Source organism: Semicossyphus pulcher, unplaced genomic scaffold (assembly GCF_022749685.1).
Source record: "Semicossyphus pulcher isolate SPU_LCO1_2020_fin unplaced genomic scaffold, fSemPul1.0.p SCAF_4, whole genome shotgun sequence".
NCBI lineage: Eukaryota > Metazoa > Chordata > Actinopteri > Labriformes > Labridae > Semicossyphus > Semicossyphus pulcher.
The window spans coordinates 11,568,279-11,586,542 of record NW_027211715.1 but is presented as its reverse complement, the minus strand read 5'-3'; the positions used below and the strand labels follow the sequence as shown (position 1 = coordinate 11,586,542).

At 43.0% G+C, this 18,264-nt stretch overlaps 1 protein-coding gene across 1 annotated transcript in view; it reads right to left on the bottom strand.

Annotated features, from left to right (window-relative positions):
• arhgap39 (Rho GTPase activating protein 39) overlaps positions 1 to 18,264 on the bottom strand; it is a 72,863-nt gene that overhangs the window by 2,654 nt on the left and 51,945 nt on the right. The window contains exons 2-8 of the mRNA XM_069680159.1: positions 17,371 to 17,784; positions 10,350 to 11,640; positions 7,196 to 7,360; positions 5,264 to 5,449; positions 3,923 to 4,136; positions 2,034 to 2,107; positions 192 to 391 (exon numbers count right to left, since the gene is read on the bottom strand). Coding sequence (XP_069536260.1) covers positions 192 to 391; positions 2,034 to 2,107; positions 3,923 to 4,136; positions 5,264 to 5,449; positions 7,196 to 7,360; positions 10,350 to 11,640; positions 17,371 to 17,784 — 2,544 coding nt within the window. The remainder of the gene's footprint in view (positions 1 to 191; positions 392 to 2,033; positions 2,108 to 3,922; positions 4,137 to 5,263; positions 5,450 to 7,195; positions 7,361 to 10,349; positions 11,641 to 17,370; positions 17,785 to 18,264) is intronic.

The window sequence follows — 18,264 nt, the reverse complement described above, 5'->3', positions numbered from 1 at the left end:
TTAAAGAAGATGATCTGTCAGTGTTGTGTTCACAACTATCCTCTGTCATTAGGTAGTAAAAGCACATACTTGAAAAGTCACATTTAAAAGTGACACTCACATCTGATTTGCAATTACACACTATCTTCATACACTTCAGCCCGCCATGTTTGTTATTTTCACAGTCCCATGTTCTCCTATTTCTCACTCACCTGAAGATGCCTTCTGTCTGGTCTCCATTGAGACCCAGAACCTCTTCAGAAAGGCGAGTCTGCACCCAGGGCAGCTGGCTGTCAGGATACCTCTCCTTCTGGAGTGCCATCACCTCCTCAAGGGAGGAACCGAACATGGAGGGACTGAAGATGGCGTTTCTGGCATGTTGAATCTCTTCCAGACAGGGCTTCTGCAGACCCTAAAGAGAGAGAGACACACACACACACACACACACACACACACACACAGGAGTTAATGTTATTAGAGCAGGGAGATGAAGGGCAAATTAAAGGATGTGGGTCAGAAAGCAGTGGGGGGAGAGAGCTGTCAAATATTCAGATATCATTGAGAAAAACATCGGTCCATCCACAGTACACAGAGCTCATTAAGGGCTGTTAGTGGTAATCAGGTTAACACCAGTGAAACACTGTGGTGTCCTAAAAGTGACAAATGATCTCGGTCAGACACCTGCTAAGATTTTGGCTCTACAAGCTACACAGGCTCTGAGCCAAGCTGCTGCCTGCCAGCACTCTCACACAAAGTCCCACACAAAATGCACATACACTCGTATGTGGCATGTAATGCCAAAGCCATGGGCATTAATGTGCTGCTGTTACAGCCTCCACTCTACTGGTTTCACACCTCTGGTAGAAATCAGGACTTTGCTACTCACAATTTCCCTCATGTATAAGTGTGGCCAAAACCTAATGTTTGGAGATGAGACCTGAATTGTAATAATGGACATGTGAGCACATTTTCTGTCTTTAAAGTGAAAGTCAGGTGATATTCTATATTTCTTAAACAATAGTCTAAATGACAGCAAATGTATCCCACAAGGAAGTATTACAAGTGTATGAAAGCCTGAGGCTGTGGCTCTGGAGTAAGAGCGGGTTGTCCATCAATCACCTTGGTGCTACAGTCCTGACTTCTCCAGTCCGTATGTTGAAGTGTCTATGGTCATGGTCCTGAACCCCAAATAATGTGAGATAGATCCTGTCCTTATGAGCAGGTAGCTTGATGGCATGACAGCCTCTACCATAAGCATAAAGGAATGTGCGAATGCTGGAGTGATGACGTGTAGATTAAAGCCCCCTGAAGGTTCCAAAGACTATAAAGATGGTACATAAGAGCAATCCATTTACGTAAATCTTTTTCCTCCCACCATGATGCTCCATTGTTTTCTAAAACTATAAAAAACACTTCATCTTTACCTCACCATAAAAAAGCACTTGTGTAACATAAGGTGAGTCAAACTTGCATTTTGTTGTGCAACCCTGCATTGTCAAATAACATATCATCATTGAGCCACACTGTTGCACATGTTCCTTCTTAACCATGAATCCACACACTGTAGTTTACTTTCAGTCAATCCTACATAAATTGTCGTGCTGCCAGAAATACTCACTAAAGCACCAATCATTTCATCCTTCCATCCATTATCTACACCACTTATCCTGTTAAGGGTCGCAGAGGGCTGGAGCCTATCCCAGCTGTCATTGGACGAGAGACAGGGTGCACCCTGGACTGGTCAATCACAGGGCTGCACCAATTATTATACAGTATTAATCTCCTGCTGAAAATAGTCCCCAACACATACACTGTTTCCTCCTGTTTGAATAATTTTTACTTAAAACTAAAGTTGGCAGCATTTTCAGTGGCACAGACACAACAAGAGAGCAGAATGTATTGAGTGACAGAGTAAACCGTTGATGGTTTTGCTATTTTGCATATTTGTTGACAATCAGACAATCAATAATATCATCAGCTTTATACTTTGAGTTGCTCCCTTCAATGAGGGCAGAAATGACAACATGAAGACAGACAGAGACAAAGCTGCTTACCTTCTTGGCTCCAGTCAAAGCAGCTTTTGTCAGTTTCCTGTAGCAGTATTTAGCGTAGCTGCTAATGGCCACTCCTGGAGCAACAGAGAAATAGAGACATATTTAGATCAATAGAAGATTTCTTTTTTTGACAGTAATAATTTTATTCAGTCAGGAAGTGTTTATTTGTTATTAAGGACAAGGTTAGGCTTAAATGTAAAGTGCTGAAGTTTCTTTAGGGTTATTATTTGTGCAGCACAATTCATCAGTGCTTAAGTGTCCTGCAAAAATAATACAGATATATTTCATTAATTCTGTCTGAATGTCTGGATATTCTAAAAAGTCTACATTGTAGCATCAAAAATGTCAATGGTAGGTCACCATGGAAATGTAACCCTCCTAACTTAAGCCAAAAATTAAATTAAAGTCTGAAAAGCAGCCTGAACAGAACCAGGTTAGTTTTCAGTCTGAGCTTCACCACCTAGTTAGTGGAGTTAGAATTGTTTTATCAAACCAGAAAACTGATATTTTTCTTATTTGAAATCTAGAAAAAAAGAATGAAAATAAAGGTTTTTTTGCTAGAAGGCTTTTTACCTGTCCTGTAAATATCTGTATATGTTCAGCATGCTCTAACTAGTGATAACCAGTAGGGGGAAGCAGAGCACCTGTATGGTTTTATTCTTTATCAAACACTTTCAAAATGTGCTGTGAGGTAGTTCATTTAGGACTGCCAATGCTGAGGGTCTCATTGTGTGCCCAGCTCTACAATAGCTGTTATATTGTAGCTGACGTGATGCTTTTTGGCCCTCGGGTTCGTCAATACAGAGCTTTCTACAGCAACTGATATTCTACATGGGATTTGGGTTTGCATGTCATTGATTTTCTGTTTATAATGAGACTATTAACTGGTCAAGAGATATTTGTTGGATTGCATATCTGTATCAGTTATCTGATATTTTATCCTGAAGTTCCCCTATGACTTGTTCATCAGATCAATATCCTCCCATTTTAACCACAAGCATTCTTTCAACCTGAAGCATCTGCAAAATGATTGTGGTGTGGCAATAGTAATGCTGAAAATAAGCAGTATTCAGTGTCCTATGTAATGTATTTGTAATGTAAATGTATTTCTGCTCTGAAGAGCCACACAATCTGCACTGAGGTCGTTGGGCAAAGGGAATTATAATGAAATCTAGAATAAAGTGAAACATGATGACCGGCCAAGTCAGGGAGCAAGCGCTGTCATATGAGGAGAGGTCAAGTTTGAGTGGCTGTAAAGGCTAAACTGTCTGGATATCCTTTTCAAACTACTGTACATGATAAACAGCCACTAAATTATTTGCTAAGTGCTGGTTTCAAGAACCAGAATGACCCATGATTTTAGACAGCAGCTAAAGAATGATATTTCCCTCGAGTTGGAAGGGAGCATAATTGAGCTAAAAGAGAACAAATATTGGACTCGTAGTTATCATGTAGACACTGACACCTCTCCAAATCAATAACAATGTTGTTCCATAACCACTGGTAACTTAAAAGGTGATGAAACAGCATGTTAATGCTGTGTTCACAACTTTATTTAGCTGCGCCCAGAGGCCAAAAGATAAATTATAGCTGGTCACCCAATCTTCTGTACGGTATAATGTTGCAGCAATTATGTTTTCTTTGGTGATGCAACGTTTGTCCTTATAATGGCAGTGCTTTGAAAAGCTTATGGAGAAAATCGATTTATGCGTTCACCAATTTCTTGTTACCTCCTTAGAAGAATTAGCTTGTTCTTGTTTACAAATGGAAATAAGGTAATGTAGGTAAGTACCAGGGGATCAACAAAATCTATTAGTCTTATCTTCTGGGTCAAGAAATATCATGAAAAAAAACTTTTGTGTGCTTCTGTGTGTATGTTTCTGTCTTACCCTTGGTGTCGTTGAGAGGGTCCATGTGTCGGTAGATGTAGCCTTCCAGGTAGTTGTGAAAGCGAGGTGTGGGGGGAAAGAAGGCCAGGCAGATGGCCATCAGCTCCCAGCCTCGCTCCAGGCTGTCATAGCGGAAGTTTTCTGTGGTTTGACGACACAGCTGGATGTAGAGCTCATCACGCAGACCCTGGTTACTCCACCCACGCACCACCACCTGACAAGAGACAGGCACACAGCCAGGTGAGTTAAAGAGAACAGCTTCGTTCTTCTGCGGTTGTTACCACAGCTTATAGTTATCATTTTCAAGGCTGTAGTTTGCCCTGCTGTGAAGCATTACACCAAGAGGGGTTTCTAATATTTTGTCATCCAGACTTGCGCTAAACGTGAATAATTACAACCCAAAGAAAATGTGTGTATTTTCATTTAACATAAAATGAGTCCTGTCTCATGACAGGACTGATTCCCAAATTCAGGAAACCATCACCAAAAACTGTTTGAACTCATCCTGGCCATACACTGACAACTTTTACATCCAGGTAGTCACGTTTGATCACTTTTGATCGTCTTCTCGGTACTGCTATATCAGCTGTAAACCTTGTATATGTTTAAAGCTGAATTAATAAATTGCGGGCAACAAGTCAGTAGAAGAAAAAAATAGAGACACATAGCCACCACAAGGGCTACTTTTAAAGCAGCCCTCATCATTTTCTTTAAACTAAAAATGACTCTGATCGCTAAATGTGAGGGGTCAGTCTTTAGTACAAACCAAGTATTATTAATATGCAGTTCCTCAGCTCTGCATATCTTTTTTTCATCATGTTATAGTTTATTGTTTTGGTTTAATGGACCAAATCTTTACTGTTTTAGTTCAGTGTCGAGGCTCTCATAAACATGGGTTCCAGCTGCAGCAGGAACATCTTTGGTATCACAGTTTTATAAATGAGGCCCCTGGTGTTTTAAAAGCTTCCCCTCAAAGTCACACTGTGACCAAGGACACACCGATTCACAGTGTGAAGCCTCCTGCACACTTCAGCAGCCCTGCAGAGAGGAGGAGAAGCAAGTGATCCTAGTTCAGTTTGTCCTCTGCAGACTTTGCATAGCAGACTCTATAAAAGTATTTTCCCAATGAAGGTGTTTCTACCATCCAGGCTTGAAGTCGTAATGTAACTATGGCTGAAAATTCTGCGTCAAGGACATCATGGCAAAGTCAAATTACTGTAGATGGATAACGACCTGAGACATGAAGGAGATAATGAGAACAATGGCTTCTGTGTGTAGGTGAATGGAGGTCTCAAGGTTAGAACCTGAACCAGGACAGAGCATTGTTTCAGGTTCACTGACCTCTAGGGCCACGGAGAAGGGGTCGATCTTGGAGCGCCGGTCGCCCATGTAGGTCTGGATGAGTTTAAAGATGTCCACTGCTTCCCTCTTCACGGTGCGGTCTGAGGTCACAATCATGGGCTTCTTAATGGGCTCGCTGCTCCAGGCCAGCATGTTGGCAATGGACACCTTTCTTCTGAACAGACCCTGTGAAAACAAGGAATAGAAGAGGAAAACAACAGAGGGGTTAGCTGTTTTTTTGGCAGCCTCCAAACACTGCTTTAAATTTGTCATGTTAATACATTTCAAAATTCAAAAAGAAAACTGAATGTACAATAGTGAATGTGCACAATTGGATATGATGGCAAAAGGATGCATGACAACCAAATTATATTAGCAACTGAAAGTAAATGAAAACAAAAACCTAAACATAAAAGGTAACTACAGCTTTTTTTTGTTGGAAGACACAAAAAAGTTGAGAAGAGAAAATCCTTTCCAAAAGGTGCATTTGTATTTTATGTGTATTTATCTGTTAGTGGGAGTCTATCAGACTCCCACTAACAGCAACTCAACAACAACTCCCTAGATTTAAAGATAGAGGTATTGCACCTTTCCCTTATAGAATAACCACAGGTTCTTTTCTTAATGCAGAAACACTGAATGTTGCATTTAAAATTTCTAATAAAAAACACATTAATGTGTAGAAAGGAAGTTAATCAAGATATTTACAGTAACAAAAATGTGTTCACAAAAATAATGATTATCATGGGGCGCTGGTCAGCTCAGTTGGTAGAGCAGGCGCATTGGTGCATGTCGTCCCCCACTCTCTCCTCCCAAGATTTCCTGTCTATATTAAGCTGTCCTATCAATTAAAGGCAAGAAGTCCAAAAAATAATCTTTAAAAAAAGAAATAATAATGATCATCACAGTACAATAAACGCTGTGAACTCTGTGATGGTCAAGGGGAAACGGACATAGACTAACAACCAAAAGAACAACAATTGTTAAGAACCACACGCCTCACTTAAACAGTGAGCAGAGAGTGGCTGTCTAGAGACATTTAAAGTAAAAATGCTTCTGAATGAGTCTGTATTCTTGCAAAGAGAAATAGGACTTTAGAAAGTTTCACTCAAAAGAAAACAACCCGGCCTCCAACAAGTGTTTTCACCCTGAAATTGTGCTAATAAGCAGGCAACAGTAGAAGGTTGTAAGATCGGAAATAATCTTTCCCACAAAACATACAGGAACAGATAAACAGCATAATGACTATTTTTAGCTGTAACACAAATAGCAAGATGCAATTTAAAATGGCCAAAAATACAGAAATCTTTGAGATAAGTGAAAGATGAGGTGTTACTTTGATTGAATATGATTTGGAGCTCATCAAAATGCAAAGCTTGTTGCAATATTGTTACATTCAGCAGGAAAGAATACAGATTAGAGAAATTAAGCAACAGATTTTAAGACCATATAAAGTTCTTAGTCAAGGTACAAACAGTCTTTCCTCTCCTCATTAACATTCCCAACACAAACTATGACCTCTTGTATTATTTTTTGAGAAGCGAAACCTGATTAGTGATCAGCTGATGGCTAATGAGCAGGGTTTCTCACAATGTCAAGAGCAGCATTTAATCTAACACATTGTTAAACATCGCTGTTCTTATGTCTGCTAATAGAAGTGGAAATAGATTAATAAACAGTATGTGACATATGAGCTGATTAGTTAAAAGAAGTAATGAGACACAGGGGGAATGACATGAAGACGTTTTTCACTGCAGTACACTTCAGCGTGAGAATGAGCTATTTAAAGACATTCCACAACATCCTGTCCTGTCTTAACTATTTTATAAATAGTAAAGACAGAAATAGCCACAAAAGATAGAGAAAATGAGACAGGTAGATCGTGATGTGTGTGATGTAATGCTTATATTTCAAAGTCAGACACACACATACCTGTGTGTGTTTGTTGAAGTGCTTGGATGCCCAGTTCTCGATGTCGGTCTCTGAGGAGGGCTTTCTCAGGGTGAATTCTGGGAAAATGCCACAGCTGGCGCTCGGCATCATATTCCTGGCATTTCGACTGGCCTCAAACTGGGCACAGGCTCCAAGATCCTCCGACTGACAGGTGAAAATACAAAGAGGGAAGGAAAGACACAAATAAAGAGAGGAAAGAGAAAAGGTCAATCATCTCTGTGCTGCACAACATTTAGAGTGAGACCTGAAAGTTTCTTTAGCGCTCAGAGGGAGCAGACTGGGATTAAAACTGACGTGTTAATACAATAATATCCACAAGGTTATTTCTCTGCAACAAAGAGTCCATTTATTCCTCAGGGTCCTGTTTGGAAAAACAATCTAAACAAACAGCTCTGGATCAACAGAAAAATATTGTTCAAAGGCAGTAATGAAGATCACAGCTATAGGAGCCTTTAATGGTGTCCGTCTGTCCTCCTACCTGGGAGAAAGTAAATGCTCAGTAAACATGTAGTTTAATGTTGTCATATTAGCTCTGTTTTACTTTGCATGAACAGCATTACATTTCACCAACTATTTGACTATTACGTTATGAGAAAGTTGGTTTGCAAATGAAAATGATGACATCATCACCTGATGGTGACACCATCGTTTTTCAAAAAGAATTCTATGATAAAATAATTGGAGATGTTTGGACATATTGCAGCCACTATTATGGATTAAAATAGTGTACTTGAGCTTAAACACTCAACAATAGTTGTTTTTATTCAGAGATTCCGCAACAGCGCTGTAAGGAAGCACTGCGGTTATTCTTGCTTTGGTTTTTTAACTGAACCAAACAACTCCATCATATTGCTGTCCCAGTGACTGAGCTACACAGCATGCTGGCGACGCAGGAGCAAAAGAGGTGTGACGTCTAAACAGCAACACCGGTGTCACACACATAAAATTTGACTTGTCCCGCCGGTTCTGCTTTTTAAAGGCGTTGATAAGGAACTGCTACGACTCCTGCTGCTGGCTTAATGGTGGGACGACTTTGCCAAACCATTCGGTGACATACCACACAATTTGTGATGAATAAAACTTTGTCAATCAGTTAGTTAATGTAAAGACACTTATAGTCCAGCAGTTCAGAATGCTATGACACCAACTCATAGCAATTCACAGCAATTACCCAAGCTAGGTGTTTTGCCCTGCTCAAGACTTCATGCTAAGCTCAGCCTACCACTTTCTGACTCCGGCTCTGTACTGAGCAGACAGACATGGGACTGATCTTTAATTCAATATCTCACTCTGAGAAAGAAAGTGGATTGAAATGTTTTTCTAAAAAAAGGTCAAGATTCTTACCAATAAAATTCTACCCTCTTCATAAATGTGTACAGCATTCAATTTTGTCTGATGTCATTGTGTCTTCTCGGTGGATGAGGGTTTATACCCCATTTTTCACCACCACAACCTCGCCTGTGCTTTACAACAAGTACCTTCCATAATAGTTGGCTGCAATTTTACATGACAACTATTTTTGTACCCTCAGCCTTCCTTTGTTGCTGAACAAAACTATTCCTGCTTCTCTTTCATCCCTCTTTATTTCATGTTCCATTCTCTCTCTCTCTCCTCTTTCTTTATTCTTTTTCTTCTCTTAAAGGTGGATGCTGCTCAGCAGATTGCTCACTTCACGCTCTCAGCTTTAAACTCAAGCAGTGCATTGCTCAATTTAAAACGAAAGAGATAGCAAGAAAAAAGAAAGTGTTGGGAGTAGAGAAAGACAGAGAGAGGAGCGGCAGCCTGTTTTCCTCTCGGCTTCCAGTCCTCTTATCTCCTCTGGGCCTCTGAGGACTTAGATAAAGGCACATGTCATCCCAGCCAGTGCCTGTGTGTTCATTTCATGTCTGGTGAATGTTGGAGTAGTTCAAGCGTAATGTAAATAGACAGTTTTTATATAGATTTAGGTTGCTTGTATATAGGGTGGTTGTTTATTAGGAAACTCACAGAACTCTCAGACTTGATCATCACATCACACATTTCTTACTAATTCAATCCATGCTACAACTCACAATTTGAGATGGCTGCATCTTCAACGTCAACCCCAACAAATCAAAGCATAGCTATTTTCTGTTCTTCTGTGTTCATCTCTATGCACTTATATACATTCTGACTAAATGAAGTTGAAGGTTGGAAGTTAAGTGTCACTCCTGTGTGTTTCAGCCATATTTTACTGATGACCAATTACTTTACAGCCATAAAAGAACTGTATTACTGCAGGTGTACACTGAATATTTCCTGCTGCTGCACCTTTACATTAAAAGCTTCCCGGCGAGAGGTTTTGATTTCCAACACAAAAAGACGAGAACAGATGACAAAACAATCAAGCTCCATTTCGTAGCTGTTCGTGTTCTATGTTTTTGATCATTCTTTATCACACTATCTTCTGTCAGTAAGTTTACTGTGGGTATGTAGATATTTAAATTTCCATTTTCACCAAGCACTTTTGATCTGAACATCTTCACTTCTGTGACAACTGGGCCATTTGTATTTGAAAGGAATGTGAAGCATTTCCTGTGCTGGATGAATTATGTGTATAAAATGTCCTGAGACATTCTACATTGAAAAGTTTGTATAATCACGGCACAGTCAAAGCAGGTGAAATAGCCACAATTGTTCATGCTTTGTTTTTCTCTGATGTTAATGTGTGGAGCTACTGAATTTGTATTGGTACTGTTTGACTAGACCAGGCACTTCTATGGCTCTATAGCATTACATGACACATCAGTGGCTCCACTGGGGTGGGGCTGTAACACAGGAAGATACCAGACCTTACTAGGCAGTTGACTGATGGTGTGTGAGTGCTTAGGTGTGAGTGATGGCAGTAGTTTCTGGTAAGACACTACAGACAGACTATACTCTAATCACAAAGCTCTGCAGAAACATCTGTAAGTTGCTGAAAACATCAGGTTACTTTTAACCTGGTACCTTACCTGCATTCAGTCAAATAATATCACTGTATTCCAGAACTCACATCTGCCCTACACTCTGCTGCTCACTATTGAAAGAAAACTGATTGAATTGACAACCCAGGTTGTAATCAAGTGAATTAGCCTATCCTGTATGTGGACACAACCCAAGCGTGCATCTGTACCTGTGAGGGGTGAAGGTAAGGCTCAGGGGAGGCCAGGTTGGTCTGGACTGATAGGCTTTTCTCCAGCAGGGCCTGGGGGAAGCCCAGCCGATCGAAGGTGCTGCGTTTCCAGTGGTGTCCATCGCTCTGCGCCAGCGCCTCGTCCTCACTGAACGCCCTCACCACCGGCCCCGGTAACGGAAGAGGCACCGCCCCGTCGCTCTCATATCCATCTTTAGATCCACCTCCCTGGGCCACTCCCCCTCCCTGCCCTGAGTCCCAACTGCTCCTCTGTTTCATCACCTGCTGGGCCTCCCATGCCAGCCTAGCCTGGGCCAACATTGCCTCTGATGCTGTTCCTGCCAGCTCCCCCTCCAGCCCCCCGCAGCGTGCCAGCTCCTGTGGGAGGGAAGGCTTGCGGCTCTTGCGTTTGCGGTTTCCTCCAGGAGAGAAAGCCCCAGGACCACCTGTAGAGGAGGAGGAAAGGGTGTGGGTCTGGCTGGATGACCAGGATATGGAGTCCTCATAAAGCAACCTTTGGCCTCCTTCTCCACCCTCCCCACTGTAGTCCAGCAGTAGGCGGGGGTCCCTGATCAGAGACTGGCTGTGTTGCAGAGTATAGGACCCCCCATATGAGCCACCGTAGCCTCCCGTGGTGCCATATCGCAGCAGACGGTCAGCGGTCTTGAAGCGAGGGCTGGAAGACGACTGCTCCACATACACCAGCTGCTTGACATACTCCTTCCCCACAGGACTGTACTCCAGACTCTGGGTCTTTTCTGGACACTTCTGCCTGGTCAGAACCAGCTGGCCGTAGGGCGACTGGCCCTGTTTGGGGGAGTGATAGAGGGGGGCTGAGGACTTACGTGCGGGTGACTTTCCGGTGCCATAGAAGGAGGAGTCAGAGAGGTGTATGTCAGTAGGAGGCTCTTCATAAATGGGAGGGGGCTGATACTCTGACGGCGGCTCCTCATACAGTGGGGGTTCATAGGCGTAGCGGGGCGATGGAGGCTGGGAGTCGGCTGAGGAGCGGCGGTGGGTGCCGGTGCCACCCAGCTCGGCCCGCTTCAGGAAGGGAGACTGGCGTCGTTCAGAATAGAGAACAGGAGAGGCGTCGGGTTCTGATGGGGGGTTTCCTCCAGAGGAGCGGCGGGTTCGTGAGGTGGTGCCCCCCCCAGAAGGAGGACCAGGGGTGGGGGGGTCACAGGGGGAGTAACCATTTCCCTGGTGGGCCAGGAAGCTGGGCTCTCTGTCTGTCACCTTGATCAGCATTCGCTCCTTCGTACCAGTGTTCCATCTGAAGGGGGAAGTCCTGAGAGGGAAGAGAGGAGGAGAGAGGAGAGAGGAGAGACAGGAGGGAGGAGAGAAGATTTAATTAAGGGTCAGGGTGCAGAGTGATAAAGAGCTGTCTGTCACTTTCACACCACAGGGCCGGAAAATACTCTGAAGAAGCTCATCTTATTAAAATCCAGTGTGCTCTTCATATTTCCTGCGTGTTCTGTTGTCACCTCGTACTCTTGGTGCAACATGAACTAATCATCTACATGGCCAGGAGACTGAAATTTAATTTCTTCCTCACCTGCAACAGTGACAGGTCGCTGAACATTTCTACTGGCCACTCTTTGTATGCCTCTAGTGATATCATATAACCTCAAGCTCTGACCACTCTTAACTTAAGAATTGCCTATTCGGCAGATGCCTGCTTCATCCCCTGATATGGCCTAAACTCTTTGGCAGAATGTCGATGAGTTCAATGAATGGTACCGTGGCATTCAGACCGGAGAATGTTCGTTTTTATTTTGAAGACACAGCACAACTTAGACAATCTGCTGTTAATTCACCCTGGTTCACTTGAAGGAGGTTTTAGTCACAATACTCTTTAACTAGGGACACTGCCACAGAGAATATCAAATAAACAGCCGCCTCTGGCAACAACAGGCCTTTACATCATCGGTTCAAGTTCACTCACTCATTCCTCTCAATGACTGGGCCCTCACATTCTGCTCATTTGTAAGACAACAAGCAGAGGAGGAGGAGGGAGAGCAGTTTGGGACGGAGAACAAGAGTTGAACTGGGCGAGAGGGGGGGAAGTGTGACATCGATTTCAGAACTGGCCACCCTCTGCTTCCAAATGCTTCCACACACTGATCCCCGGGGCCAGTGCTCAATAGTGGCAGTGTGAGTGTTTGTGCGATTGTGGTTGTAAGACCCGTGTGTGTGTATATATGTGTGTGTGTGTGTGTTTGTGTGAGGTAAACAAAGAGGGGAGGATTAAAGGGCTGTCCTGGCACCTATCACAAAATGCTCGAGACTCAAAGCTCTAACCCACTTTTTTTTGTCTTCCTTAGTCCATCCAACTCTCTGCTCTATCCAATCCTCTTCTTCTATCTGCCAACCCTTTCCCTCCCTGTCCCCTGATACTGATTACACAGAGGACATTGTTTTTTGTTGTCATTTTTCTCTACTTATTATTAAATCACTTGAACTTCAAATTAATTTACACTTTATCTGCCTTTTCCAATCTGTCTCCCTCCATCTCCAACACTGCAGCATAAACCTGCAGATCTTCACCTCATATTACTTCAACTAAAATGAGAATGCTTGGTTGTTTAATGGCAAACACACTCAACAGGAAATTAGCCTTATCTGAACTTGTTAATGCCAGTACAGGTGATAATAAATGTGTTGCTCTGGAAGCGAGCTTGAGTACTACAGCCCTGCTTTATTGTGTACATTTCTAAAGAAGGAGGAGAGAGATACCTGCAAGGTTTCATGCTTACATATTGCACCAAAAAACTAGAGGAGGAAAGTGCGCGTCAGAGCCTTAAGCCTTGCTTTAGCCTTATGGGTCAATGTGAATGATGTATTCCACTATTTTATGATGCTCTTTCTAATTTTTTGTAATATAGATGTTCTAATTCATAAGTATTTATTCTCAGCATTCTGCATGTTTTGCAGAGACTAACTGTATTATATTTTCTAAACATCCTGTTAAAGTGCAAGACAAGGTATTCTGACTGCTTCAAAATGCAGCTCCAGTCTGAGTGAGTCTACCTTTCACTCAGCTGGTTGAGATCAAAGACAAATAAAATTAAATATGAATGGGATAAAGTATCAGAGGGAGAATATACCAACCCCTGTAGTTATTATTCTTTAACTTACACAATACATCAAATCTGACTGCAGCAAAGAAGGAAAATAAAGACAAGATAATAAAATCTGATATTCAATAAGTCACTTGTCCTTGTCACAATATCCATATGTGGTCACTCTGTCCTGCCTCTGCCTCATTAAATCATCGACAGATGCCTCAAACTACATTCAAGACTCACATTCATAGTAAAAACTTGTTACTTTACCTACCAGGAAATTTGTTTTTATTGTGATTTATAAATCCAATGGCTCATGAAATTGTCCGATAATAATAATACACATATCAAGCCACAGAACAGTGGTTCAGAGGACATCACTGGCATGTTTAATGCTGTACCAGGACTAAACTGCTTGTGGCAGCTTAGCTTCGTTGAGGTGGTTTGATTTAAAACTTAAAGCTGTGTTAAGCACAGTGTGAAGGCCGTGGAGGGTAAAATGAAGAGGGTGCTGCTGGACTGTGAGATGCCACGACTAGAAATCATCCTTCCAGCTCCTCACAAAACGCCTTCAAGGTCATGTGTGCTCTGGAAACACACACCAATTCCCTGACTCAGTTTTTGTGTGATGTTAGGTATGTAGGTCTAGCCTGCCTCTAATGATAGCTGTATGTCATTTTCATGACGATATCGATGTAAAGGTCATCTTTATCCATCAAGCTAAACCACAGCCACTTAAAAATACCATAGATCTGAACATTTGAAAATTCTAACTGTAATGAAAAAGACTTTACTGACATAATGAGCTCAAACACTGAATCCTTTTTATACCATTTCATAGTGGTAGCAGCTTGCCACAGAATATGACAGGGGTTTGTGTGGATCAGTTTACAAACAGTCCAGCCCACACATTTGCCACCAATGCTACAGCGTATGTGTGAAACTGTTTGTTTTTATGTGTGTGTGTGTCTGTGTGTGTGTGATTAAAAGAGAGGGAGAGAGAGAGAGAGAGAGAGAGAGAGAGAGAGAGAGAGAGAGAGGGGAAGAGTGAGTCAGTGAGTCAGAGAGAGAGAGAAAAAGAGCTTAAAAACCACTTCACATATAACCAGATTCAGTAAAAGATGTGTGACAGCAGATCTTCAAGCCATCTGGACTGACAGTCTGCAGCTGTGCCACCAGGCGTCTCATCACACACAGACACACAAGCGTATGTGGAGAAACACACACACACACACACACATGCATTCACGCATGCAGGATCAAAGATTTGGACAGTTTTTATTTTTATGAAAGTAGCTTCCAGACCTTTTTATCTGACCAACCATGATTAATTTCTCTTCATAGTTGGCGTCGTAAAAGTGACTTTTATAATACAGGCAAAAAGCTTAGCAGTGTACTCACATGTATATTGAAAAGTCTCAGGGACCTACTCTAACTGGGGGAGTGGTGTGTTTGTGCCCTCTAGTGTGATGCTTTTGCTGCAGCTCGATTGTTTCTCTGTAGGCCAACTTGAAACAACCTACCCTGCCAACACAACCCCTTACACTGTATTAAAGGGCCAGTTTGCCAATTTCTAACCTCAGTCTTATCATGCTATTATGGGGAGCTAATGCCATTATGGTAGAAAAAAAATGCAACTTCGCTCTGTGCCTTTGGAGGACGCTCTCCACTTCTCCAATGGGGCCTGGAAAACCTCCACCAGACTACATAAAACTTGTCATCTGGCGGAGGACAGGGAGCTTGCTAAACTACACTTCCTCAATCTAGGACTCCGCCTCCGATGTCATGTCTCGTTCAAAATAGTAAGGTTTGAAATGTAGACTGCAGACCCGAAGATTTTTTGGACGATCCACCGTGTATTCTCGTCGTATTTCGGATTCTGTACCGCTCTGAGCCGTTGCCTGCAGCGATCAATGTCCAAAGTAAAAAAAAAAGTAGTAGTTCACTACTCCTTGCTCCTTTAAGACAGGTCCATTTTCTGTCTGACACAGAATCATTTGTGTTAAGAACAGATTCTGAGGACCGCTCCAGGATGTGGTCAAATAGCCAAGGTTAATTAGGTTTTATAATTAGGGTTAAACTGCTGCAAACATATTAAGAAAGCAGCTAAAGCAAGAGATGAACATGAAGGAACTCTACACAGAAAGGTCTCAGCTACTCTGACAGGCTGCTCCCCTCTGGCTGTTTCAAACCACCAGCTCTAACACATATCCTTCATTCTCTGGGAAGCAATTTATACAATATTAAGGGACCATTGGTGCTTGTTTGTTTGTATCTTCTGTCTGTTTCTGTGTTGATTGCCAAGTCAGATTTCAAAGATGGGTGTAAGGCAGGGGGACATACATACAGTCTACAAGTGACTGCATCACTTTTTCATTTGTTCTCTTCTCTGCATCCGGATCTCTCCATCCTCTCCCTCTTTCTCTGCCATCTCCATTAGTCCCTCCCCCTCCTCCTTTAATAGGATCCTTGGTGTGTGCTGGGAGGTAGAGCTGTGTAGAGGTCAATAGCGCCCATCTGTCAAAGAGGAAGCTGTGTGGTCTATGACAAACTGCCTGTCCTGCTTTCCTTAGCAGCATTCACTCTCTCCAGAGACCATCTTCAGCCTGACAATATACTGCCAACTTCTATAAGTAAATGCTGAGGGTGAACCAGCATCACAAGACAAAATGATGCAATGTGATTCTACGTAGTTTGTTTCAACTGCAATTTTGCAGGGAGGGGAATGTTTGTGCGCAGCTGAGCCTGGGCAACTTTCACCATTGAAGCTGTACTAGCAAAGTGCAAATGGTTTCAATAGGAGGAGGAGAGTTAATGGAGCTGGTCACCTGACCCTTCATCTAACAGCTCACTGTAGCTGGCTCTTCTTCTGGCTCTTCTAAATAAAGGCCTGCTGTCTTCATGTCCTACAGCTCTTCACAATAAAAGCGTCCCGTGGGTTTGCTGATGGAAGGCTTTTACTTTGGAGCAGCAGCAGGAAATGTTGGGTTTAAATTAGTAGTAAAGTACAGACAGTCATGTAGAAGTTTGATAGATTCAGCGTGAGGCTACAAAACTACTGACAGCTAAACAACAAGTGATTTTTAAACTGCTAACAGGGGGGTTAGTTGTATGTGGTGTCCCCTGTAACAAGGAAGGACTACGAATTCCAGAAATCATCGCTATCTTTGGTCATCCAACACTTCAATATTGCGCATTGAATGCAGCAGTATGTTGGAGCTGCAGGCAGGTCATTACTGTTGTTAATAACATGGCAGTATTAGTCTGACAAGTCTGCGTTGTTCTCTTTGTGCCACATGAAGACAGAGTCTGTAATTGTCTCCAAGAACAGTGATTTGCTTTAAGTGTACACAGTGTTTATAACTGGCTAGCACATCTAGGGTGTGTGTGTATGTGTGTGTGTGTGTGTGTGTGTGCGTGTGTGTGTGTGTGTGTGTGTGTGCTGAAGTAAAGAAGACATTTACAGGACACTGTGACCCCAGACAGGCAGATCCACCAATCACTGCAGACTGCAGCAGATTACAACACACCAGCCACCATGACTGGTTAGACAAAGGGGAGGGAGGGGATGCTGAGGGTAAGAGAAACATAGATAGGAAGACAGAGAGAGAGGAACGGATTGTACAGACAGGTGAGAGGCTGTGAAGGTGAGAGAGGATAGAAATTAACGGACAGTGACAGAGCCTGAAAGGAGGGGTGATAAGAGAGAAAGAGATGGAGAGGAAAGGAGGGGGAGAAACTGGCCGGGAGTCCTAACCAGGAAATCTACAGGTGGCAAGTAAAATGGGTGTGCATAATGTGGCTTTAAACCTTCCATTTTATGTTATAAGTAATTCATGTGTGAAAATGTTAATTATACAGTGCCTCCATTTGTACCCTAAGACTTGTGACCCTTAAAGTCATTAGTTGGTCTGTCTGCTTAGCATGTTTCTGTTAACGAGCAGCACACTTACCTGTCTGCCTCGTCTCTGTTGCCCTGCTTTTCAGAGAGCTCCTGATCGAGGGAGGAGGAGGTGCTTCCCTCCCTGCTGACCCCGCTGTTACGTCCCGGGCTGTTATCAGCGGATGCTCTCCCTCCTCCTCCACCAGGACGGGGATTGGTCGCATCCGTGTGCTGCTTCAGAGTCTGCAGCTTGGCCAGTGGGATGATGTCGCAGCCCTGTGGCCGGTGCCACACTGTGCGCTGGGTGGAGGCGTTGTAGTAATAGAAGCGTGAGGTGTTGGGGTCAAACAGCTCCCACCACTGGTTGTCACCGGTCCGCTTGATGCACACACCCTGCGGAGGGTCCCACACGCACTCGCCCGTCAGCAGGTTGGCGTACATACGCTCCCGCGTGCGCGGCTCGATGATCTCCACCCACTCCAACCTGCAGGGACAGAGTTCAGAATGAGACTTGTGGCAAATTGACTGTGAAATGAACAGACTGTGAGGTTTGACTTCTGGAGGTCAAGCTCTGCCTACACCAACAACAAACAACATCTCACTGCACACTTAAAATGACCAGTCTGCAGCAAACAAGTATGAGAACTTGAGGAAAAAGCAGGAGCACTTTGGAATGACATTTCAGCAACAAAATGACTTAAAGCTTTCTTTTTACTATATATAATATATTAGGGGTCGGCTGTTGCTCAGTGGTAGGGTCGGTCGTCTCTCAACTGGAAGGTTGGGGGGCAATCCCTGCTGCAGTCTACATGTCGAAGTGTCCTTGGGCAAAACACTGAACCCCACGGCCTTCGTGTATGTATGATAGTGCTTGATTGGAGATTGGCATTTCAGAAGACTAGAAAAGCGCTGTATAAGTACAAAGCATTTACCATTTACCAATACTGTATGTAAGCATATTCAA